We start from the raw sequence: 26228 nt of genomic DNA, 5'->3' as shown, positions 1-26228 counted from the left end.
TCACGGTTTTCTGGGACAAGGCTGGCGTTGTTCATGTTGATTTTCTGCCCAGTGGTACCACCATCAATAGTGCATATTACTGCCAGGTTCTCAGGGATGTGCATAAGGCGCTAAAGCAGAAGCGGCCTTGCCTCATCACCAAAGGAGTCCTCCTTTTACAGTACAATGCACGCCCGCATACCGCGTACCTCACGACACGCACCTTAACGAAACTTGGCTGGGAGTTGCTCCCACATCCCCCTTACAGTCCAGACTTCGCCCCCAGCGATTTCCATCTCTTCGGGTCACTGAAGGCGTTCCTTGAGGGCCGCCACTTCAGCTGCGACGACGAGGTCAAGAATGCTGTCCGATCATGGCTGCTACGCGCCGGTTAGGATTTCTACACTGCTGGCATCCAAGCCCTCGTGAAACGCTGGGACAAGTGCATTAGTGCAGCTCGAGATTACATTGAAAAATAAAACTAATTTCTCGCCTGCAAGTTCATTTTACTTTTGCGAAAAATGAAAAGTCCCGGTTTGACTTGAACACCCCTCGTAGATAGGTCCCGTAGCTGTAACGCAAAGAATGATAGTGCTTCGTAAATTACAGATCACGATATATTAATTTTATTGTAGTAAATTAAATATTACAGCTCGCTATGACCATTTTACATGCGCATGTCGCTGAGGTCCATGGACCGCTTCCAGACGAACCCAGCCTGTTTAATGTGATCGGACACAGCGATGGAGTTGAGATGCTGGAAAGAGAAAGAGGTCACCTAATGGTCATCGTCATGCATTGACATTTCTTTGACATGTTCATCGTTGTGATGTCTGTCGTTCCTTTCGTTAATGATGACGTGTATGCTATGATGGATCCTTCCATGGAAACCCAATAATATTGGCAACCATTCCGGGCCATTTCTCACGAAATGGCTGCGATAACTCACCGTCTCCCTTTTCGCCCTCGTGCTAAAGACGTAGAAGAGTTCTCCAACCGCCAATAAGGAGGCAACGATGAGACCAATGTAGAGGAAAGCAAAGGCCCCCGCCATGTCGTCGCCATTGAGAGGGCGTATCTCCACTTTGCCTTCCCAGCTGTTGTCGTCTTCGCCATCGTCATCGTCATCTCCATCGTCGTCGCCATCTCTATGACCACAATGTCTCTTTGGGTTCCACCAGCGGTGCTGCATCCAGTGAAGCTTTCCAGTGTCTTGCATCTTCAGTATCTCGCTCGATATGAGTGTGCGGTAGGGTGAGCCTGGTTGTTTAAAGGAATGGATGATTTTTCGTTAAGTAAGCACACTTTCCGTTTTGTTTCTGCTCAGTGGAGTACGAGAGAATGCTTGCAAAAGTAAGCACCGGATGAACTGCAGGAAAAACAGCATCTTGGAAAAACGTCTGTCTCTGCGGTACTGAGGTTAACGTTATTCGATACGCAAGCGCATGCGCATGTGCTAACTTAATGACGTTCGCGTGTTATAGCAGTAACATTAGTATGGAATGGGATAAACAACGCCCCTCTACCTTTCTCTTACGGAGAGAGAGAGAAAAACATTCCTGTCAGATTAAAGTACAGTACGTACGCTATCGCCCTTGCGTACGTGAAGGATAGCATTGGTGGTTCTGCGCACTGTGCAAACCTCTTTTTCTGGTATGGGCGTGCGCAGAACCATCAACGCGATCCCTTACGTACGCAAGGGCGTACGCATGGGTATACTAAAACTGTCTATTGTCCAGTACGGTGCTAAAATGTCATAAAAGGTATAGTTCCCTTTCCCAGCATCATTTTGTATATTTATGTTTCCCCTGGTAGTACATTGCCTGAGTTACGAAATCCCAGCTTCACGTTTCGTCGACTTGAGCGCTATAATTTCTTATCGTCGTTATAAATCATACGCCTTGAAATTCCCGCGCCGAGAGACGTATCTGTGTCGTCGGTGTGACGACGCCGGGGCGTTCCCTTTCACGAGGCATCTCAACTGTGGATGATTTGCTCCAGTCGCTCCTGCCGCGACGCGATTCCTCCACGAGTCGTATCCTAGCGGGTCTCCAGCGAACCACCCTCGGCGCTTGCCAAAACAAACCCACGTGGGTAGCATAAAGGACCAAAACCCGGTGTTGGAGTGGAGCCTACGAGTTCGCGCGGTGACCCCACTTGTCCCCACTTCTGTCGTCCCATCCAGCGCCATAATAGACGACTTCAGAAAATCCCAGTGCTCTTTGCGCAGGCGTTGCATCCTGGGCGCTTGCTGGGCGGGGGAACGAATAATAATCCTTCACATTCCGCTTTCGCTGACCTTGACACGTCGTGGACAATGGACCGGTAGGGGAGAAATCGGTACAGTTTGGAGGCCACCCGTTTCTTTCGTATTAGTAAACACCCACAGTTCAAAGCGACGCTAAGCACTCTGGGATTTTCTGAACTCGTCTTTTGAACGCGGAGATATCCTTATCCGGCGCACCAAAGGTTATCGGCGCCGCAGCGCATGCGCATAAGCAGTTGTGAAAAAGTCCAACGTCCTGCTGCAGAGAACACACGAGAAGGATTTGTGTGAGAGGATACACGCGTGACAATTTTAGCGAAACGTCACGAAACCGTCACAGACACGTCACACGAGCTGACGAGCAGATTGTCCTTGTGGCTCCTCACCGCGGACTCCCGGGAATTTCGTCTGTTTTTATGGAAAGGGCTCGCAGGAGAGTGGTTTGGAGTCAGGCGCTCCTACCAGTCGTATATATATATATATATATATATTACCCACTATGCCACTATATGCCACTCGCTCAAACGTAGCCCACCTACGCATTGCTGATGAAGGCCCAATAAGGCCGAAACAGCTGTCCAATGCTGGTGTGGCGACGTTTGGGACTTATAAACATATGTTCAACGTGCAGCCAAAGAGCCTAGGCTATTTTTTTTTCACTTATATATATATATATATATATATATTTTTCAATTGCGATGCGGAGCGAACTTTCCCTTTAAGCTCAAGAACGATCGCAGTGTCACTGCGTCATAAAGTGGAGATGACACCCATACTGGAATTATATACCGTCCACGCGCATTAATATGTCAGTCATTTTTGTAGCAACGTTTTGACACTTGAGGACAAGAGGTGCGAATTTGCTTGCCTCTCGGAGTGGCAACTGCATAAGCAGAGTGATAGACGAATGGGTCCGTGCGCGTGAAATTGCAGTCCTGGTGGGTGGCATACAGTGCACTTGCTTGCTCCATGACGAAGGCGACGTGCCCTTCTCGAACGCGGTCCAAGCCTTCAGCCACACTCGTCGGCAAGTTCTGCGCGTTTCGCTCTACCAGAGCAGAGAGCTTCTGATGTAGAGGGACCTTTGACTCCTGTAGGAAAAGATACGATAAGATACGATACTTAAGACGATAGTCCGAACCAGGGTCGGACCCAAACCACAACTTTACATGTCTGGTTACATGGAGGAAGAGAAGAGCCGCCCTACGTGTATTCGAGAAAAAGGCGTGGAGGAAGTGACGTATGAACAGAGGAGTGAGTTTTAACATTGTTGGAGCCCTGTGAAGGGTCACGTTACCTGAGAAAGCCAATGGCGGGGCTCTGCGCTTGCCATTTTGCAGGCCACCCCGCCTCGCCTGGCTTCGGCAATCTACAATCACGCCTCTCCATGAATTCCGAAACTATAGAATGCAGGCAACTGTAAAACAAAAATCGGAAATCTGGCAACGACGTCACACGGCTTGCCCGCACTTCCAGCATCACTAGGGCGCGCTTCCTGTCTTTCTTTACTTCATACCTGGACATGAGAATCGAAGTAAGAAATATATCATTTCAGTTCACAGCCAATTGTTCATACTTGAATTTTGAAAGTGCATTCGCTGTCACTGCCAATAGCTTCCGATACTTGTTTTCCACCGCTACGAGACCAAACTTCCTGATTAAGTTTTACCTTTATCTCAAAACAATCATCTATCTCATTTATCTCGGCCGCACATACTTGTGGCGCCCTCAATGGTGCGGTAGCTTACTGTACCGTGTAAAACAATATTTAGCTCCCTCTGTGTGCGGCAGAATCATTCTCTATACCCTAATTCTTTGCAGAAGCGTGCGCCGCCTAGGCGCCATTTTGATGCTATTGGTCACCATCCCTGCATTTTGTATTCCGCTTTCGACAGCTTCAAACGCCACAAGCTGCTGTTTATTTACTTGGTTCTTCTTTACTATTACTTTAATACTCTTCTTCGCTTTGGAGACAAAATGGCGGATATCGTAGCAGACGACGCTGTTGTCTTCACCCTACACACAGGGAGCTAGTATTCAGACACCATATAGGGGAATGTCTGTTCTGCTCGCCATCTGCCTCAAGTGCCTGTTGCATACCGGGCCGAAATTAATTCAGGTGTTTTGAAAAGAGATTTCGTACCTGTAGGAACTTTCTGGTGCTTCCAGATCTTACGGCGATATAGGAAAATCCTCTAGCCTTGAGTACGTCTTGCACTGTGTTGTAGTCGACACCATCATCTTCCCACAGGATGGTTTCGCACAGATTGCTCACGACGATGGCCAATATGATGAACGTGAAGAAGTACCAGAAAGCAGCGAGAGCCCGTGTAGCCATAGCGCTGCAAAGTTTAGTGAGCGATCTCCTGACTGTATTATATTTACATTAGTATTGATTATGGGTTATACGGAAAGAACAGCAATAATTGATGTATTCTGCGACTGTAGTTGCACAATTTAAGCAAATACTGGGTTATCCAGGGTAATGTCCGGGGTCTGTACTGAAGAAGAAATGAATGAAAAAATATACGAGGGGTGTTCAAGTGAAACCGGGACTCTCTGTCTCCTGAGTGTACAAATGGCTCGCGCTACTTCATTTTCGTGATTTTCACACGCGACAGGCCTCCGCGTTCACCACGTGGTGGTCCAAAGTTTGTGCAAAACAGAAGACACGTGCTGGACAAGATGGCCGACAACGAGGTGGGCGCGCACATCGAACAGCGAATTGTCATGAGGTTTCTCGTGAATGAAGGCGTAAAGTCATCCGAAATTCACAGAAGACTTCAGGCTCAGTATGGCCACGATACACTTAGCCGCAGCAAAGCGTTTGAGTAGTGCAAACGGTTGCGAGACGGCCGTACATCAGTGGAGGGCGATCCCCACCGGGACGCTCAGAGCCCAGTGTCAGAGTTCCTGAGAACATCCAACTTGTGGAGCGCCTGTTCCTCAAGGACCGACGAATAACATGTCTCGAACTGACTCGAAAGACGGACCTTTCTGTGGGAACGTCGAACACTATCATTCGTGAACACCTCCAGTTTCGGAAAGCCGGGCCTCCTCACCAAAGGAGTCCTCCTCCTAGAGGACAATGCACGCCCGCATACCGCGCATCTCACGACACGCACCTTACAGGAACTTGGCTGGGAGTTGCTGCCACATCCCCCTTACAGTCCAGACCTCGCTCCCAGCGATTTCCATCTCTTCGGGCCACTGAAGGCGTTCCTTGGGCGCCGCCACTTCAGCTGCGACGACGAAGTCAAGAATGCGGTCCGATCATGGCTATTACGCGCAGGTAAGGATTTCTACGCTGCTGACATCCAAGCCCTCGTGAAACGCTGGGACAAGTGCATCAGTGCAGCTGGAGATTACGTTGAAAAATAAAAGTAATTTCTTTCCTGTAAGTTCATTTTACTTTTGCGAAAAATGAATAGTCCCGGTTTGACTTGAACGCCCCTCGTACTTTGGAAGACATAATTTCTGTAAAAAAAAAAAAATTATACAAAATTGTCATTTGGTTCATTTCTTCGTCGCCAAATTGTAAGATTGCAAAAAAAGAAAAAAAAGAAGAAAAAGGATAAATGGAAATAAAAAAAGACATCCGCCGCCACGTAACATTTCTAATTGCGTATAGACTTGCGAGCCCTGTGTGTATGGGGCTTTGCGTAGTTTCATTGCAGTAAAAGCTTTGTTACGACATTTATTTCGCTTCGGCTTTGCAAATTTAACGCACAATAGCTCAAGAAAGTGGCGGAATACACTTTTGACAGTAGATAGGAAATCTGGAAACCAATAATTTTTTTACAGAATTTTTAAGTAATTCGTGCACCGTTGGCGATAGTTTCGGCGTCTTCCGTTCCAGCGGTATTTGTTACGGAGCGCAAAAAAATATCGTCCTGTCTTACATTTGTCTTACATTTATCGTCCTGTCTTACATTTGTCTTACATTTATCGTCCTGTCTATATTACATTTGAAAAAAGAGAAACGTTGTTTAGAGCTGAATATTACCTGGGATCGAGGTTCATCCGCTGATGAACCAATGTGGTGAGCACAAAAAGAAACGAGTTGTACAGGTTGAACCTGTTCTCCATGGTGTCTTCGCCCTTGTGGTTCTCCACGAGGCCCCACTCCTTAAAACTGAGCCGGGCGCTGATGTACATGACGAAGGTGGTGGAAGCCATAGCTAAGATTAGGTACACCCACACCTGCAAGGAAATGACCGTGGATTCTTTTAAGTGTTTGAGGAAGTTCCTGGTGGTTGTCATGCTACGCAGCGAAAAACAAGACGTTGGATCTGCGGGTGTACCCGGACACCTGGACACGTAGCCCTTACGGCTTACCTCTCGTGTTAGTGGCAGAAAGAATGACCAGAGGCCGCCTGGCTTGGACGATTCACTGTCTTTCGTAAGGACCGCCAATCCGGTCGTCATGTAAGGCAAAGTGAAGTCGACAGCACGTTCACGTGCTTCGGTTACGGTTATGTCACCCACGGCCAGATCAGCTTTCTGTGGACAGGAACGATTTTGAGTGTGGAGAACGTGCAATTTACACAATGAAAGGCAATTCTTAATCAGCTGACATCATATTCGCAGCTCTGCCGTCGGCAACAGCGGTATATTTGTATGAAGTCGGCCCTGGACGCAGAATCCGCAAGCAGCATGCCGCGCTGTTTGGCAAGGGCATTTCGGTAGATAAATTGACACCTCTCTTCGTCAGTATTTTCAATATGTCAGTGGAATGTGCGGTTACATCCTTCACGAATTTTGCTGCCCTTCGGTGTTACCTTCGGTCACAGCAGCTTGTACGTCACACCATGCTACTGGGGGAGGCGGGGGAGGGCAGCGCTCGTCCGGGCGTCGGCACTATAGTGCAGCTATATCGAGGTAGATGGCGCACCATTACAGGAGAGCAAGGTATGTCCGGTTTTGTGAAACGTTGTAGGGTGGCGCTCGTTGTATTTAGTAATGCCGGCGTTCTAGATTGATTTGCTACACGAACGAACACGATGGTGCACAATAATGTTGAAAAGGGGGGGGGGGAGTAGGGGTACCTCGCTGTACTGAAACGGACTCGATGAAGACGCTGCTACCTTAAATTTAGGAACTGTTCCTTATATACTGACTGTAAAATCCTTCTGATTAGATGTTTCCCGAAAATGTTCAGAGAAATGGTGGTAGTGTAGGTTCACGTGTTCGGGGATCTCAAGCTTTTTAAAGAAAAAGATGGACGCACCAATTCACATGACTCTACATCAACCTCATCTGCATGAAGGTGTTCATGCATAAGCAGCATGATGTGTTGATACGAGTACGTCGTCTCATTTACCGCGTAATTCGTTCTCAAATGAACTTCAACGGTCAATAACTCGATTGGCGAAATTTGAGCTTAGCGGTAATTAACTACATGTGGGATGAAATGCATTCAACGTGTGACACTTTCGCGCGGCAACAGTAGCGATCTCCCTACCATCATATATTTCTCGCGACGCGTCAGCTACCTGACACAAACTTTAACTAGTCCTCGCGTTTGGAAACCCGCAGGGTGGCGGCCTACAAAAGCCTTCCCGTGCCGACATGCCACGCACGACAATTACTCACTGCAGGTGGTGCATTGTGTGTGGTGTGTGTGGTACTAATTGAACATCCTAGCGCCGAGTTGTAAAGTAATGGGAAACGTGCGAGTTACGCGTGAAGAAAAATACAACTGGCGGTACGTGTGCTCTCCAGCCATGTTTAGGATGTAGGGTGTACGGTGGTGGAGTCAGCCTTTGCAGAAGTCAACGCCGCCAAGCCACCATTTTGAAGCCCACGCTCACGAATGCTGTGTTCCAATTTCACCAACTTTGTCGAACGTCCTCTGCAAATAATTTACTCAATTACAAAGTGTAGGCTAATTGTACAGCTACACCTTTGACGGCGCAGCGGGAGGTGCGCGTGGGCTTCAAGATGGCGGAAATTCGTAGCAGACGACGCGGTTTTCTTCACCCCAACAGAGGGAGCTAGTATTCAGGCACCCTAGCCATTTTGAGTGTGTGGAGCTGCCATCCTGAAAGTCAGGAAGAAGTTACCGCGTAAGTAGAAAATATACTTACCCCGTCCATCAGTTCTCCAATCATCCCATTCCATTTTCCTTCCTGGTCCATTACGCCGTACGTGCCATTTTCAGCAATGTGAATTTCATATTCTATGTTTAGTCGAGACTCCAGCTCTTCCAGGAAGTCCACAAAAAAGCCTGTGAATTTCTTGACGCCATCCTCTTCTTCGATCATCAAGAACGGTGCGCTCTGCATTGCAATTATGGAGCACATGCTGTCACATTTACTACTTGCAAAAAAAAAAAAAAAAAAAAAGGAAAAGAGAAAGGGAAAAAAGAAAGAGAAAACTGTGTGTCCTGCCATTGCACGTGCCCTGTGACCGTGCCTGTGTGTCGTTCGTTTGGTGGTAGTCACGTACTGCTGTGGTTCCCAAAACTGTGGGTCGCGACCACCAGGGGGGTCGCGAGGAGGCCCGCAAATTAATAATAATAATAATAAAAAATGTCACGTCGTGCCCACTATTCTGCGTTACCAGGAAGCCCGCGGTAGCAGACCCGGATGTTTCTCATAAATGCGCATGCATGCGGGGTACCCGACGCTTTCGCTGCATCTCGCAGTCTCGCTTTCACGCCTGTTTTCACTTGTGCACGAGGGCCAATGTCTATGCTGTGAGGTCTTCTCACACCCACTAAAGGCCACGGCGTCTGCGTCTATCGACGCCCCGGCATCACGGTGCACCGCGCAGTGGCGCCTTCTCGAGTGAGAGCGGACGCGAAGAACCTAAGAAAACTGTTTCGCGTGCGTTGTCTGTGAACGAAGCACGCAGTTGTGCAGCATGCCACCGTGCAAGAGTGTTTAGTCCAGAGGACTCGCTCTGAATGAGACCGGAAGACGTCCGCATCGCGACGGAGGTCGCGACGACGGCGTCTACCGGGCGGTGAAGTCCGGGAACCACTGACGTACTGGATTTTTACGAATATTAAAGGAGCAGTGCGAACCACTCCATAATTTTGAATTTTTTATTGTTTCGTGTGCGGCGGGCTGTGCGGCACATATTACGCATTCCTACACAAGGCCAATGAGTCTTTTCAGTCCTTTTAGGGGGATATATGCATTGCCACAACCATTCGTTCCTTTTGGGACTAATTGCAGATACTAATTGGGACCCATTCCATGATCCATTGCTAATCAATGCAATGGATCGCGGCGTGCGGAGGCATGAGTGGCCAGCGCCGCACCGCGCCCGTAGCAGGCGCCGTAGCGGGGTTTCAGTGGCAAATTAAAACATATCTTCCAATCGCGTCATGACGGCTGGGTAGGGCCTAGGAGGTCCGGCCATACTTCCAAAGTTACGCCGCCTCGCCCTTTTCTTTGGTGATTTTTCGGAACGTTCTTGTAAATTGAACTGAGGACTCGTAAGACTCCGTTCAGCGAAAATGTTTTGCACAGTTGCTCCTCAACGACCACGTGATACGTTCAGCAGAGTTTCGAGCAATCCTAAATGCTACTTCCGCGTTTATGTAATTCTTGCTCATCGTAATGTCATTGCTCCTTAATCAATTGTACTTTCATGTAATATCTGTAGCACATTAATCATTTTCTCTCTCTCTCTCTCTCTTTTTTTTTTCAATGTACAGCTACAATGTCAAGCGGCTCCGCGCTTGCGTGTTTCCCCTTTACATTAAAAAATCTGACGTTTTCTCATGCATTTTTTTTTTTCAAACGGAGGTGCCACGCACGCTAAATATGATACTGTCAATGCGATTAATTGATTTATACTATTGTTACGCGGGGCTGCGATGTTCGGAGGAGTTAAACTATATTAGCTAAGTACCAGGGCTAGTAAGTGTTCTTAAATGAAAAGACTGACTGAATATGTCAAGTTATAAACCCCTGTGACACGCATGTAGTGCACAACACTAGTTCAAGAAAAAAACACTATTTCTCATTGCACGGACAGAAAACTGCTGCATTGTTCCATCATATTTCTGCATATACTCGTAGTACTTATTTACGGTGCTGAGGAGTCATAACGATTCAAATAGCTTAGAAATAATAATAATAATAATAACAACAATAATGATAATGATGATGAAAGCGTCTTATAATCTCTTTAGCAGGCAACGAAGTTCCCCCAGATTTTTGTCATTCAAAGCTGGAAAACGAGACTTGTACCGCCACCTTCGAAGCCTACGTGGACATTGAAGAAACAGCTGTGTCTTTGGATCCCTGCATATTTGCAGATGCTACTCTATGTGTTTGTACGACTCTTACGGTGACGGCGACGACGCGTAGCTTCTCCCGTTTCTTGCCTGCATCATCTTCATCCGCTGTCACGTTTAATCCTGTTCTTGACGACCATGTACCAATCTGTGAGAAAAGAAAAGAGAAAACAAAGAAAAGGATAAATAAATAATACAACAATTACGGCTGTTCAGAAACTACTGACACCGCCTTTCTGTCACGACCTCGTCGTATAGGGATGGAGTAATTTTGATATTTGTGTCTGTATGATCGATATTTACCCAATTGATGTTATAGTTATTTTGAAGCTAGTTTTAGTACATCGGAAGACGTTCACGATAACAGCTCCGAAAACATGATAAGCCAATCGCCCCGCTTCTTTGAAGCGGGTGACATTTACCCAAACAGCACAATGTACTGAAAGTCGAGTGCAATAGGGGTGGACGGGTAGGTGCAAGGCCTTGAACAGACTCTTGAAACTAAAGAACATTGATAAGACACATACCGTCCACCCGTATTGCACTCCACTTTCAGTACATTTTGCTGCTTGTACTAATTAGTACATTTTGTACATTAGTACATTAGTACATTTTGGGCCGCCGAACTCACGATCACAATCATCTGATAAGGCATGAGCTCAGTCGCAGGCTACGAACTCACGTGAAGGTCGACATGGCGTATAGCTGAACTCGATCATGCCGCATATTTAGCACACTCACCGGGTAACATTACCTGTACTCTTAAAAATGAACTTCACCGCACAGCACGCTCCTAGCCAACCATCATCACGAATGATGTCGTTATCTGATTTGTTGAGAACGGGAGGCGTACGCCTTTTTTGTGACACTTATGCTGTTCATAATTGTCACTTAAATGTCACATAATTGTCATTCGTGATGGTGGTTGGCTAGGAGCCTGCTGTGCGGCGAAGTTCATTTTTAAGAGTGTGCGACCAGAGCATGCGTTACTTTGCCGATCTCTGGTCACAGGTTGTGATGTTATCTGGTGGGTGCGCTAATATGCGGCATGAGCGAGCTAAGCGATAGATATAGCGCCATGTCGACCTTCACGTGAGTTCGTAGCACGCGCGGCTGACCTCATGCCTTATCAGATGATTGTGGTCGTGGGTTTGCCGAGCTATGGTGACATTACATTGCTAAGCTTGGATTGGATGACTTCCTTTATCGTATCGTTCTCGTAGAGTCCTTCCGTTGTACTAAAATGCACTATTTAGGCCCAATTCACGCTAACGTTTTTTTTTTTGCTTTGTTTTTAACGGAGCCAAAACGGGTCCATTGGAACCTGCGGAGCTCGATTACTTTCAGGTTCTATTCTTGAAGCAAACGGAAAACAAATACTATAATCGAAGGAAGTGGAAGTCACTGAAAAGGTTAGCCAGCTGCACACTCTAAGAAAAAAAAGGAGTAGTTTTCCTTCTTTTGGGGTCTAAATGCATTGCCACAAAAAATTGTCCCTTTCGGGAGTACATGCACGGGAGTAAATGCATGTCACAGGGTGGAGACTGCATTTCACGCTCTGTTCTAAGAGTCCCAGGTACATAATTCGTGTGCAGGTATGAAAATACTTGAATTAAACCGCCAACCGTGATATATCGAGTGATATAAACTCTTGCGACATACATAGGGCACAATTTGCGAAGAAAGAAGCACCAACTGTTTCTTACTCTGTGTGGGTGGAAAATGTCTAAGTTGGCTGAGTTATACAGCCTTATGCCATCAAATTGACGAAGAACACATATTTACATAGACTGTTACATTCAGGAGACCATTTGCGAAGTTAAGTGACCATTTGTAGTCCTGGAGAGTAATTGCAGTCTGAGTAGAAGCTGCAATTACTCCCCAATTTACTCCTTTTTTTCTTAGAGTGCAGGACTCGGACCCACATCTTCCCACATCTTCGTTTGTCCTTTCTTCTGTGTTCCAGCGTCAGAACATCAATTTCGATCGTAAATATAGGATAGTGCTGATGTTGATCTTTGCGAAAAATAAGTAAATAAACAAGCGGTAGTAATACGGTCTTGCGAAACCGGCCTTAGGGATAAAGTAACGGTATTTTTGTCGTGGATAATTGACACATATTGATAAACATCGCTTATTTTATGGCGTATATATTAATACACATCACTTCATAAGTATCACAATGACAAGGAGGAGACCCGAGACAGGGGAGCAATTAACAGACAACAATTTGTTATCGATACCAACACTGTTATCGATTAATATAATATCGACACTTTTCTTGCGGATATCGATATACTATGTAAATAAAATATCGATATTTTAGTCTATGTTTATCGGTTGAGGTGTTGGTAATTATCGCTATTCGTAATTACGATTCTTTTACCTCTACTTCGCCGAAAACAAAGACACCGTGGATTTCCGCAAGTCGTCATGGGGGGGGGGGGGGGGCAGCATCCCGCTACCTCGCAATGACTATAAAGATGTAGCTGTCCTGTTAATTCTATCTACTCACTGTCTCCAGTCCGTCAGCTCCCAGTTCTGTGATGGCAAATTCAACACCGGTTCGGAACCCTTTGTCGTCGAAGTCGACTGTTCCCGTTAGTCCGTCGAATTTAATCTGCATGGAAAAGGAGAATCGGGAACAATTGTTAGGAGTTCACCCCATTGCTGATGTTGCATTTGGAACACGTTCGAGGTTTCGGCCATGATGGTTTCCATGGTTTATCAAACGTCCACCGTGTTGTCGACTTCCTGTAGAGTCACGTGACTTAGTCACGATATGAGAGACTGGTATTTTGTCACGTCAGGAGACGGTGCGGTGTCGTCGAACGTTACCTTCGTTGATAAGGATAACATGCTAGAAATCTCGAGACACTCTTACGCGCAACTAGAAATAATTTTAATTTTCGTTAGCGTGCACCCCGTTTGCAGTTCTCAGTAAAGACTCACATGGCCGAGTGTTACAGAAGTCATGTGTAGTGCAATGGAGCAGTATGGAGTATGGGCAAAGACGTCTGTTATCACGCACCATATGGGTATCGTCACTTTGGGTAGCAAAGCAGGAAAATGCGTCACGTTGTTTTTGCGAGGTGAACGAATAGAAGGACTGGAATATATGGCAGACGTCGAAAAAGCCAGACAGAAGCACTTGACCGGTATAATCTCGAGTTCGACGACTGTCATACATCAGTCTTTCACGTTCTTAGCACCTCGAGGCTTTTGTTGTGTTTGCCAGTTTGTGAGTTCCATCCTCAGTACAGTTACTTTGTGTCATGAACAGGAGGTGTGCTGGGTGCCGACGTAACTAGAGGTCAAAAGCTGTAACCTTATATTTTCCTTCGTAGTATTTCAGTTGAACGTCTCTGGTATCTTGCGAGATTATCTCAGTGGAAAGGCAGGACATAAAGTGCATAGGTGTCCCCTATCCCGTCGACTACAAGGTATAAAGTGGGACATCGTTCGGTCTGTTACACAAGCAGTATAAGAGTTCACAGGGCTTACCGAACCCAAATCGCGTGACTTTCCGCGATTTATTTACATTCGCAGCAGTTCTCATCACAGCGCTAAGCGAATACAACGGAAACATCGGATGCCCCTTCGACTGACACGTATTTGACAACTGGTAAAGAAAAGCGGCTGCGAAGAGCACAAATAGAGATCGGCTTCCGCTCGATGTGTTTGCCGATGGTGAGTAACTCTGTCCGGCTGCCAATCTCACAAAGAGAAACGACAGCGCTCTTTTTGTGCTGCTTCTGTGAGTCTTGCTGAGAATCAGAGCTTACAATGGGAAAGCGAAAGGGGGATCTCGCAACGAAATTAGCCTCCTGTGCCGTGAGGCACGTAGAGCCCTTCTTCGACTGCATTTCTTGTTGCGGTATCTTGCGGTTTCCTGAGGCTCAGCAGCGGCCGACGTCCCGCCGATTCTCGCTGCGGTCGAGAGAAGACGTGAGCCAGACGCATAAGCGGGGCTTGGTAACGATGTTTCTGTTCTCCCTCCTTGATGTGGAGACAACTATTGTTCGTGCGGTGTGGCGCGCATAAATGGATTTGCGCGCCCTTTACTGTTCTATGCAATGCTCGCCGTTATGTATCTTTTCCATGGAGGAAGGAATAAGAAGGAGGCCGAGGAGACACCCAATATTCCAGCGAAAAGTGAATTTGCGACCAGCCGTGTGACGTCGCCGCTAGCTCTCCGGTTTCGGTTTTACAGTCGCATGTGGTTGCCTGCATATAGCATAAGCTAAGTTCGTATTTTTATGCGCCACAGTTGACGTCTTTCTGTACGCCATGGGTGCGCCTTCACCGATGAATATTCGAACGCGCACTTTTATATCAATTACGTAAGCGCCACCTGGGCAGCGCCAGCGAAAGCTTTCTGACAAATGTGTACTACAACAATTTACAAACTGGCATTTTTAGCAGGCCGACGTAGAATGCTTTGGCGCATCACCCATTCTCAGTTTGCAGACGACATGCAGAAGAAAGTGTCGTCTGCATTGAGATTTTGTGTTCATGGGCACGACACCAAGCGTCCGCAGCAGAAAGCGCACCCAGCGCGTTAAGTCCGCATCGCAACAGGCTTCGTGATATACGCCTTCGTTGACGTCTTCTGGACTATTCGGTGGAGAGTTTCGATAACGGCCGGTTAGTTTCGGAATTACTCGATAGGCGTTACCCGCCATAAGGTTACCTCTACTTTGAGAAAGATAACCTTCATACGTCACTTGCCCCACTTTCTTCTTCTTCTTCGTCAAAGTCCTTCTTTTCTCGCGGGCGCTTAGGATATCGCCGCTTCTTCCTTCCTCCGTGATGTCTTCTACCGTCGCTGTTGTTCAGATATGAATGTGGAGAAATATTTCGTGTTAGCAGAATAGGAACCACAAAAGAACGCAGGGCTGCTGCACAAGATGGGCACCACGTTGTTAGCATAGTTTCGAAATTTCGGATAGGACTGACCGTAGCATGTCAGTGTGCCCCACAAAGCTGCGTTGGCAAATCTGTTTCCAGTATCTCTTGTTTCTCGGGATCCAACAAGGCTGATGATTATGGGTCCAAAATTCAGCTTCCGCAGAACAGCATTACTGCAGACAGCACTGTGGTCACATTCGATGAATAAATGCAGCAGCTTCCTGACAAGTGGTGTATCGTGGCATCCGGAAAGCGAGCGTTGGATCAACTCCTACAAGCATAGTTGGGGGAGGGGGATGTCATTTGTCAATTGGCGAGAAACCAGGGGTGACACCTGACGTCGAGGAATGGAACGACGCCATCCTATCAGCAGTGCAATACTCGTTTGTTTCCTAGATGAGAGAGCTCTGCTTCTGCGGCGCTGTCAGCCTGTTCATTCCAGCCTGTTCCAGTTCATTCCAGCCTGTCAGCCTGTTCATTCCCAACGACACCACAATAGGCTGGAACCCACTGGAGAACTAGCCTGTGTTCCGCCTTGTGCACGTGCTGGTAAGTCATTAGCACATCCGTCATTAAGCGTGCGAGCGAGCATCGTATGCCTGTGTTCTCGACATCTTTGAGAACACTGATCTGGAATTAGTGAACACTGCCCACATTCTCGCGGGATTAAGTGCTGGAGAAAGAATATAATGACGTAGAGTTCTGCAGCTGTTGATGAGGTGCGAAAGGCGTCGTCCTTGCGCTACGCCTTCGTGCGTAGTAAAGGGCGATGCAGACTTGCAACTGATGCGATGCAACAGTAGACGTGAATTCCTCGCCGCAGACAAGTCAGACGAGCAAAACAATAGGGTGGGTCACTGAAACCATCTCAGTATATTGAGCTCAAGTTAATGCCTCAGCCTCCGACTTTGAGGAAAACATTCGGCCGTCAGGTCCAGCCAGATTATGGGAGGAGTTGACAGTGCAGCGATCGATATTCGTATGCCGTGAACTAAGAGCTTGCAAAATGGTGGCCATTGTGTCTCCATTTGCGCTGGTATTAATATTGTTCTGAGCTGAGAAACTGCGTGCACCAAGGCATCCCCAATACCGTAATGCTCTACAGCAGGCACAGCAACGAAATATTACGAACTCACCTTTTTCATAATGCTCTTTATGCGACCCGCATTGTTGTCGTGCGTTTGTGATGTATCTGGATTTTTGCATTGCACTGCTTGCGCAGGAATAGCTTCTCCTCCAGTCAGCTCTTTCCAACTGAGAGCGAGCAACTTGACTGCGTCGTAGAGTAACGCATGGTCTGTCTGTCAGAGATATGAGCGAAAAAATAAGTAAGTACGGCATATTGCACCAGATAAACAGAGCTATAGTAACGCCCACTGTCTGTAATTTTCTAGTAGTCCTCTTATACTAAGCGAAAACTAATGTAGGACGCTTCGAGCCTCGCTACTCCTGTGACACTAGTGTGGAAAGTCACCTAATAGCGGTTGCGGGACACGATACATAGTGCGAGCTGAAACGCTGAAAATCTTCACTCGGGCAGTTCTCTTAGAACGTCCCGGTTTAGAAAAAGAAAAGCAAGAATACTCGCCGGAACTTTCGGTGGAAACTTCACATTGTCATCATCGTCGCCTTCGAAATCTTCCTCTTCATCATTTTCGTCAGGCCCTTGACTCGCTCCACTTGGTTTGGGTCGGTTAGCAGCCTCCAGTTCCTGAATTTTCATCTCGAACCTCTCCAAGACTTCGTCGCCCACATCTACGATGCGTAGAGCTGTGATATTCGCTTTGCTGTAGATGAAATCGTCCAGGTCAACCGCATGAAAGTCCTGTGGATAGCAAACCGATGAGAAGGAATGACAATATCCTTCATACTTTCTATCGTGCCATGCCTAAAAGCGTATGTCAATGACGGTAACATAAAGTTGAATGATTCCGTGGACCCGACTGCAGTTTTATGCGGGCCTGATGTTTTAGAGCGATAGCTTTGCAGGGCTCACCAACGTCGAGAGCCGTGTATGTCCGTCCGTAACAGTTGTGGAGAAAGAAGAAAACAGAGGGAGAATATAAGGAAGACGTTCAATGGCACCGAAAGGAGTCTGGTGGGCCCAAGACCAGCGCGCTTACAGGAACATTGAGGAGGTTCCTCAGTGACATCCTCAGTAGCTTTGGTAGTGCTTCGGGCATGGTTACTGTACTCAAGGCTACTCGTACACTCGTACTCGTACTCGTGCGTGGAACACTGGCAAAGATATTGAGGACAGCACTGAGGAATCTCCTCAATGTTCGTAAAAGCGTGCCCGCTTGATCTCCCGTCTTGAAGAGGATGTCCCTCTTGGTCTTCAGCATTTAAGTTTTTAAGTTTACTAGTATGCCCGAAGACGCAGCCAATTTCTTTCACTTTCTAGCTGACTTTTGCTAGCTAATGCCATCTCACGGGTTAACGGAACAACGATATAATACAACATATCTGAAACATGTATCCATCAGCGGTACGCTGGACGTTAACGTGGACTTACCAGCGACATGAACAGGTAGGAATACTCATTGGACAACATGCTGATTTGCATTGCCTGTAATGGAGATGTAGACACTGAATAAATCTGTGTGGAGTGTAGCATATACTAAGTTATACTTGTCTCAAGAAAGCCTCGATGTCGTCCTGTTCGATCGCAACGAATATGTTCTCGATGTCCTCCTCTCTGATTGCATTGAGGATGTCCCTGTAGGACTCGGTCTCGTTACGATGGAAGAAGCTCACTTCGATGTCATCTTCACGCATTTCTTGAAGTAGGTCTTTCATTCGGACGATTTCTAGAAACGTGTATAGAAGGACATGTAAGGAGCTTGAGTCATGCATGACAGTGTATTGGATCATGTGTTCTATTAGAAAATGGCCTGAGACACACAGTCTGAGTCATATTTAAAGTTCCCTTGACGGCATAGAGTCACTCTAAGTTATACCTGTACACCCACCTTCCCCGTCCCATTATACAACACTTGGCTCAGAATTTCGCAGAATTTCGCCCCTGCCTAAGTGCCTTCCGTGTCTTCGTGTGCTTCAAGCCACGCGGAACTTTTCAGATAGAGCTATCTGTTCCACACATTTTCGTTTGTTTCGTTGTTTTCTCTCCCTATTATTTTTTCTTCATCAATATCAATAACATCGACCTCGTTTGTTTCGTTTTGCTTTAGCTCACCGCATGGCACATTCATAATGAGCGACTGTACTTCGATCGCAGAGAATATAAGCTACTACCGAGGGGTGGAGTTGACACCGTCTCTCGTGGCCTAGTGGCTAGATGACATGCCACGCCGAGACTGGGAGGTGACCCAGGTTCGAATCTCGGTGCCGGCTACGTGTGAAGTCGGCCCAGGACGCACGCCCCCCTTTTTTTTTTATAGTCATGACGTTGCCCGCGTGAGCGTGGTCGACTACGGCAAGCAGTTCCATGTCGACTAGTTCCATGAGCAGCACTACTTGGTGGAGTTGACATCGTCATCACTGAGCTCTTTCCCCACTTGATACGGCTGGTGATAGGACTCCGATAGACCGTACGAGCTGGGCGAACTTCACAGGAAACGTAGAGGGGCAGAAAATCCAGCGAACCCGTAGGGAGATGTCAAGGGAAGTGCATCAGGACGAAAGCTGGAAATGCTTCAGACATTTGCCTTTAGAGCGTCTGAGGGAAACTGAGGGAATACACCCAGACTGAGATGTCACGGTTCGAACCCCGGTCATCTTCCCGTCTCAGCATAGAAGGCGGTTAACCTAACCAGTTAGTTACCATATTAACTAGTTATCTAGTTAGCCCGTTATCCTATGCTCATCCAGGCGAGCTGGCTATTACCAGGAGGTCCTTTCACCCATTCCTCTAGTTATTCCTATTCCCTCCTACCGTCGTCCTCTTCGTAAACGATGGCGACATTCTTCCATCCCCAGTAACGCATGAGCGCTGTGTGTGCTTCTGCAAGGGCTGAAGATGAGGGATACAAGTTGAAGGAGTCATCGTTGTCTTCCATATATGCGTCCCAGTGAGTCTCCAAGTGGGTCACGTTCAGTGTGTCGCACAGGGAGCTCACGTGCTCACTGCTCACCGATGACATAGGTCCAAAAACGGCTGCAACCCCGACGCCGAGTAAGCGGCATGCTGTGAGGAAGACAACAAGGCACGAAGATGTATTGCACGCCGCAAACAACTACAACCCTTAGTGCTAAAGCAAACTTTGCGTACGGATTAAAGGGAAGGTTCGTTTCCTGACATCGTAGAAATAATTATGTCTGACGGGAGCCTTCGGTTCCAAAACTCTCTTGTGGGCCCTTTCGCTCCAGAGTTATATTTGCATATTTTGTCGTGACCGTGGGGTAGCGCACCCACGACTACGGGGAAGAGCAACCGCAGACTCTTCTGGTCGGCTCGCGTAACGTGTCAGCGTCCCCTCCCACAGTTCCTCCTCGTGTACTCTCTGCAGCGGGACGCGAATAACTCTGGAGAGAAGGAAGTCACGCGCCAAGGTTGCAGTAAGATGTAGTCCCACTATTACCGAATATCTCGTGCTTGTTGCAGGTCAAGTCTAAACCCTGTCTGTGGAGAAGCTCGTAAGCGTCGCGACAGATTCGTGTCGGGGGCATTGGGGCAGGAGGCGCGTTGCGTCCTTCGTCTTTGTACGCGAGATTCATGCAAAGCCGTTCGCCGAACCCACAACTTGTACGTAAACGTAGTTGCTTTTGCGCCACAAAAATGTCAATCATCATCATCACCCCAACCTGTACAGTTCAAAACTAACCCAGTAATTGAAACATTTAGTAGCGTATCCCTCCCAAAATGCCGGTATGTGAGTACGAAATTTCCGCCCACAAAAGTTGGTAAAATCGAAACGCTCTTGAAATTTGAGAATGTCCCCTTTATATCTCTCATACCGTCTCTGATGGCTTCGTAGCTGTCATCATCAGTCACGATCTCCGTGATAGGTTCGAGGTCCTGAAGGAGGTTTATGCTTGAGTCAGAATTCACAACGTCAACAGCGGCGTGGAAGACCAGTTGATTCTTTACGCTCTCGAACAATCCTCCTGCATAAGAGGACAGACGCTAGTGACCCTCGTTCCGCACTGGGTGAGCCAGCCTAAAGCCAAGTTGTCATGCAAGTGGTCAGTCTGTCTGCTAGTTCTACACAACTAAGAGTTCTTCATTCACTAAATATTAGCAGCAAACGGTGTACTACCGCGATTTGTACCAACAACAGCAACAAATAAATGAAGCGAGGATGAATGAGGAAACTCGCCACTTAATTTGCGGTTCACTGCCCCGGTGTTGGTATTGGGCTAATCACTGCTCAGTATGTGGCGTGAAATGACGAGGTGATGGGTAAATAATGGTCCAGGTCCTTGGTACGACAGGGCTTCGTAAATGCTACATAATATCCACAGCGCTAATCCAACATCCAACGCATAAATCCCTCACGACCTGATAATGTCATTGCACAAGGTATACAAGCCACAACATGAATTAAGGTCGGGTAAATCGTGTAGAAGAGACCAGTGTCCCTCAGAGAGTCCAGGAATGAAGACAGTGTCTGACGGTGTTGCATAATGTTACGCCACGGACCTTATGACAACGTGAGCGTTGCCTCAGTAAGTAAGTAAGTAAGTATTATCTGAAAAAAAAAAAAAGTAATGTGATGTCAGTAATGTTGCCCACCCGGTCTCGTAGCCCCGCTCTTGCATTATGATACAGATCACACACCAGCGGCATGGCCGATTGGGTGGAAACATCCACTGGTTGGTAGTATAGCTCTTGGTGCTGAAGACTAGGAGGTGATGGGTTCGAATCCTACGAACGGCTGTGCTGGCTGATGTTTTCCCTGGTTTTTCCGACAGGCTTTGCAGACGAATGTCGATATACAGTTCCCCCTGAAGTCGGCACAGGACGCACACTAACCCCCTTTCCTCCTTCCTGCTGTTCTCTCTCCATCTGTAAACGTCTGGGCGCCCTCATGGCCACAGTTGCTTCGTGGCGCTAACACGAGGTAAAAAAGATGTTCCAAAGTGTTAAATGTGTAATGTTATAAAAAGCAGGAGGCTGTACTCGTATCCAGTGTGTTCCCTCCGGTCGAGGTTCGAAACGATGGCTACCTCATGAAATAAATAAATAAATACTCACACACAGACAAACAGACAGACAGAAATGAGGATCAGATGGGGCTGATGCCGGCCAGCAGGTGGACGCTGTACCAGTGCCAATTATAGAGAGTCAAAGATGACGGTGGACATGGCAGTTCATGTGATCAAAGCATCGTGGATAACCCGATTGGTGACAGAAACTCCCAAGAGTGACGGAGACCTTAAAACACCGGAGACGGTAAAAGGGCGGTGGTCGACTACATGCATCATGTGCTGCAAGACCTCGCGTTCCCGCTGGTTTACAGGGCAGTGTAAGTAAATGGTGTAGGTCAGCGCGCACAGTGCATGTGGTAGAAAGGTCTGACGGCCAAGGCGCTGCCTCATAACTGGGGTAAACGCAACGTTCAGCCGCATGCGGTGAAGAAGGGATGCGTAGTGTCGTGGAAGGCCAGGAGGAAGCGACAGTGAAAGAGACGGATCCACGCCGTGAAGCAAGGAGTAGGATGTCGTGTCGTGCGTCCACTGAGGTCTCGTCTTGCCTGTAGAGATAGCACGGAGAAGGGCCCGACGGTCGCCTTTGGGCAAGATGATGGAGTGGGCTGATGTAAGCTGGTGACCTCGTAGAGCAGCCTGGTCATAAAATCCAAAAAGCTACGTAGGACTACGATTCTCAATATATCCCACAGCTCTCAAATTTACCAGGGACTCGATCGGCATGTATATTACCATCGGACGTTTTGAAAGCTCATAACATTTCTGCCTCAACATAAGGTGAACGAAAGCGTAACAAGGAAGGAACATGCTTATAGCTGTTCCTTCTTCCTTTTTCTAAAACTTTCATTTGAGGGCGTTTTTTCTTTGCAGAGCCAATACCCACTTTTTCCTGGAATAACAAACTCTCCACGCGTGAAGGGCAATTTTCCGCGGGGAAGCGCCGAACATCACCCAAAGGAAGTGAAGCAGAAACCGCAGAAAGTCTTCAGTCGATATTGGTTCGTTATTGCAGTTAAAGCGAGTCTTTCATCTACATTGAAGAGGGCTCCTGGGGCGAGCACGAAAGTGCTTCGTCATTACCAGGCAAGAAGATAAGGCTTATTGATTCTAAGTTAGGGGGTGGGGGGTGGGGGGGGGGGGGGGGGGCAACTTCCCTCTGGGATCGAAGGAGCGCAAGAGACAGATGTGGTAGGCGTTTACAGCCGTCTCTGATTAGAATAGAAGACATAAAATGAGGACCCGAAATATCATGGGTCCAATAAAAAAGTGTTCTCGTGGGTCCATATAGAAGGGCACTGGGCTGGCGCGGTTCCTTACGTTTTGTCCTTTGTTTGCGCGGTATTCGGCACTGACGCAAAATGAGCACGTTCCGTCTTCAGGATGTATATAGATCTCTTTTACGATCGCTACGCTTCATACATATTATCACAGTCTAACTATTGGGCTGCGAGAAAGTTTGGATGACTTGAAAGCTCGTCACGGGCAGCGCAATGCGTGTTTCCTACGAAAGCTACTGTGACTTAGCCTAGCGAGTTGGAGATGTTCCTTGATGTCACTAATGAGGGGAGACTGTGCTTAACACATTGATTCTATTTGAACATAAATTACTCCGAAATGGAAAACAAAACGAAACAGAAAAAAAGAAGAAAAAACACTGTCGAGGAGCCCGCGATGAGGGAATCACAAACGTAACATGAAAACGGTTAGGAGCAACTAAGGTTTATTTGAACAAGGACTTTCGTGCAAGAGGCTGCACTTCTTCAGGTTACACAAATAACTGCGACACAACACAAGTATATATAACCAAAGAAACAAAACAAAGAACAAAGGTTATATATACTTGTGTAGTGTATAAGTGCAGCCTCTTGCACAAAAGTTCTTGTTCAAATAAACCTTAGTTCAAATAACCGGTTTCATGTTACGTTTATAAAATACTCCGGTAGATTTTTTTAGCACCCCTCATCTCCTTAAGATTTTTTTTTTCTGTACGAATACATTTCATGTTAATACACCTCGCTGTAAACCAGCTCATACGGGTGTCGCACGCCCCCTACGGAATTTATTTATTTATTTGGACATACTGCAGCCTCACTCGAGGCTATTGCAGGAGTGGATAAAAAAACTAACTTGAAGACGTCTCGCGAACAATGCCATCCATAGCATTCTACTCGTTAATGCAACGTGAAAAGAAAAAGTATGCTTAAAACAGTCTACTCGATATGCGTACTCTACAATATTGAGCATGTGGTCAAACGCAATTCTTAGTCAACGATTCACTATCGAATGAAGCATCCTCAACCGACAGCCCGGCGCCTAACACACGATCGAGTGAGTCCTATAGCTGTAACAGAACTGAGCGTAAAAAAAGAAAAGAAGCGGCGTCATATCTAGATAGGACAAATCGAACCGGTTTACTTTGAATGAATCGCCTCCAATTTTGTAATATCGGTACTGCGATAAGGATCCCATACTTCACACGGGGACTCTAAAATAGGCCGGAGTACAGTTTTGTATGCTAAAATCTAGTTGAAAACCGTAGGCAAATTCCGGAAAGGCAGAATGAAGCTTCGCAGCATCACATATTCGAAATGTCGGAACACAAAAGAATATACGTTTAGAAGCCATAAATTCCCCAGCGCTGACTAAAAAAAAGAAAAAAAAAAGGAAAAAAAAGCATAGACGACTGTGAGTTTTAGTCCTTTTTAGCCACCTCTGAGGTTTTTATCAATCCTAAATGATTAATGCACGAACCTGCCCGACTTTTAACTTCGTTTCGCAAAAGAGTAATACCCCCAACGTGATAAATATTCCCCTAGATTAGCGGGCATCCTTCCGATCATCCCACGCATACCGTCTTTTCGACTCGGAATTTTTCAAAAGATGCAGCAACAGCACGGTACACGTTAAGTAGGCATCATCCTGAAAACTTCAACATCATCATCATCCAACAAAGAGTGACAACGTGGCTGTGTAATGAGCCCTCTAGCTGAAACGATTTCGCTCTGGACTCCTTACCGACGGCAAGTACTTGATCCTTTAGGTCTTTACTATCCGGGTCCACGATGGCCTCCAGGGCATATCCATTAGGCAGGCTCCACGTGAGAACAATTAGCACCAAACAGAGATCACCACAGTATTTCCGCCACATCGCAAGGAATGGTAATCACTACATTCCGTGAGGCCACATCACAGGGATTGTATTCGTGAGCAGAGTTTGGAGATCGAGACGGAAAGGGTAACGTCTCCAGACCCCGAAGAGAGATCCTTTTGGCTCAGCCTCAAACAGCGCTCCCGTCCATGTTTTTCTTCTACTTTGGTCTTTCTGTTTCTTTCACGTTCTTAGTGCCTGACCTCCAGCTCTATTTTAAAAGGTACGGCGGCAGCGGAGCTCGCTATTTTTGTCACGGCTGGTGAGGTTTCGGTAGTGTTTTGGGGGTGTTACGTGTCGTATCAACGGTATACAGCTAGTTAGACGCAGCTCTCACAAATGATCACCCATATAACGAATAATAGCCCGTTGTCCCAATCGCGAGATCGATCTATATAGGGGTCGACACCGTCACCTTTCTCGTGTGGATAACACGCCGGCCGATGTTCGGAGTTGATGGTTCTTTTCCGTAATTTTGTGTATATTCACCGGAAGATCACTTGTGCCGCGATGGTACGATACTGCTCGGTTCCCCAGTGCTCCACCTATACTGCACTGAACGCGGAATAAATGTGTAAAAGCAGAAGACGCGAGGAAGCAATCCACACTACGGTAGTTTATCGTTTCTCCGCAGCGCGCCGACACCGTTCGATCTCGAGGGCAGTAGCATGCAAAATAAAATCGATTGACACAGAGACCTTGCGTACGATTTTCCAAATATGTTTATATACTGGATTAAACAGAAAAAAAAGTCTTTTAGCGGAATGAAAACCGTCGTTACTTTGAGAGCAATACAAAAGGAACGCTTTCCCTCTTCTCTCCTTCTCAAGAAGCGGGGCAATGGGGAGCGTACTGTCATTGGTCTCCTCTCAAGCGGTCTACGGCGGTGCTTGGGCAACTCGTGACGTTGCCCACATACGTGAGGCCGACAACGGCCAGCCCTTTCACCACCACCACCACCACATTGGGCAACTCGTTTGAGGGAGCGAATCACAAAGCCTCTCCGCATCGCCCTCCCTTCTTGAGAAGGAGAGGAGACGGAAATCGTAAATTGCTGTTTCGTTCGCGCATAAATGACGTCTTATTTTGTGTCTTCAGGCTTTTATACCAGTTTCGCTAGAGTCGTCACCGCATTGGCGTGTGAGTGAGTGATTCAATTATATGATTCTATCTTTGTCACATGTGTCGTGCGCGAACAACAGGTAGTGAGTCAGCCAGTTGTACCATCCTTTGCAAAGAAAAGAAAGTCGATATTGTTTATTGAAATTCAATTCATATTATAGTGCAGTATAGAATTCCTTATTTACTTATTCATACATTCAACATACCCCAAGTGCCCCGAGAACTTTTCAAAATGACCACAGTTTAGTTTCTTACATCATAGATTCCTCAACACCCTTAATTTTTGTTTTGCGACAGCGGCCGCGCGCGTCTGGTATACAGAAGCAGCTCCTGCGGCCATAGAGCTTGATGACCAGCAATGAAGAGCGCTCGTTTTATTATCCCAGCCAATCGATTGACTGGCCATCATGATCTCTCCTCGTTTGGCCCAATACCAC

General features: G+C 47.0%; 2 protein-coding genes across 3 annotated transcripts in view; one reads left to right on the top strand and one right to left on the bottom strand.

The window, feature by feature from the left end:
* Positions 1-10738, top strand: part of LOC135401068 (phospholipid scramblase 1-like) — a 99211-nt gene extending 88473 nt beyond the window's left edge. For both annotated transcript variants that reach the window (XM_064633212.1, XM_064633210.1), the window contains one exon: positions 10395-10738. In XM_064633212.1, the coding sequence (XP_064489282.1) occupies positions 10395-10556 (162 nt within the window). In that variant the 3' untranslated portion in view covers positions 10557-10738. The remainder of the gene's footprint in view (positions 1-10394) is intronic.
* LOC135401069 (glutamate receptor ionotropic, kainate 2-like) lies at positions 583-24809 on the bottom strand. Its single transcript, XM_064633213.1, has 16 exons — positions 24537-24809; positions 20328-20477; positions 19306-19557; positions 18042-18220; positions 17926-17979; positions 16999-17235; positions 16547-16711; positions 13015-13119; positions 10552-10647; positions 8335-8526; positions 6584-6748; positions 6252-6448; positions 4389-4587; positions 3114-3336; positions 929-1239; positions 583-736 (listed from the first exon to the last, which is right to left on the bottom strand). The coding sequence occupies exons 1-16, from the start codon at positions 24667-24669 to the stop codon at positions 647-649; spliced, it is 2748 nt and encodes a 915-aa protein (XP_064489283.1). The 5' UTR covers positions 24670-24809; the 3' UTR covers positions 583-646.
* Between the last annotated feature and the right edge of the window lie 1419 nt (positions 24810-26228).

The sequence above is a fragment of the Ornithodoros turicata genome, chromosome 7, assembly GCF_037126465.1.
Source record: "Ornithodoros turicata isolate Travis chromosome 7, ASM3712646v1, whole genome shotgun sequence".
In the NCBI taxonomy this organism is placed as follows: domain Eukaryota; kingdom Metazoa; phylum Arthropoda; class Arachnida; order Ixodida; family Argasidae; genus Ornithodoros; species Ornithodoros turicata.
This window is presented reverse-complemented; position numbering and strand designations above follow the sequence as displayed.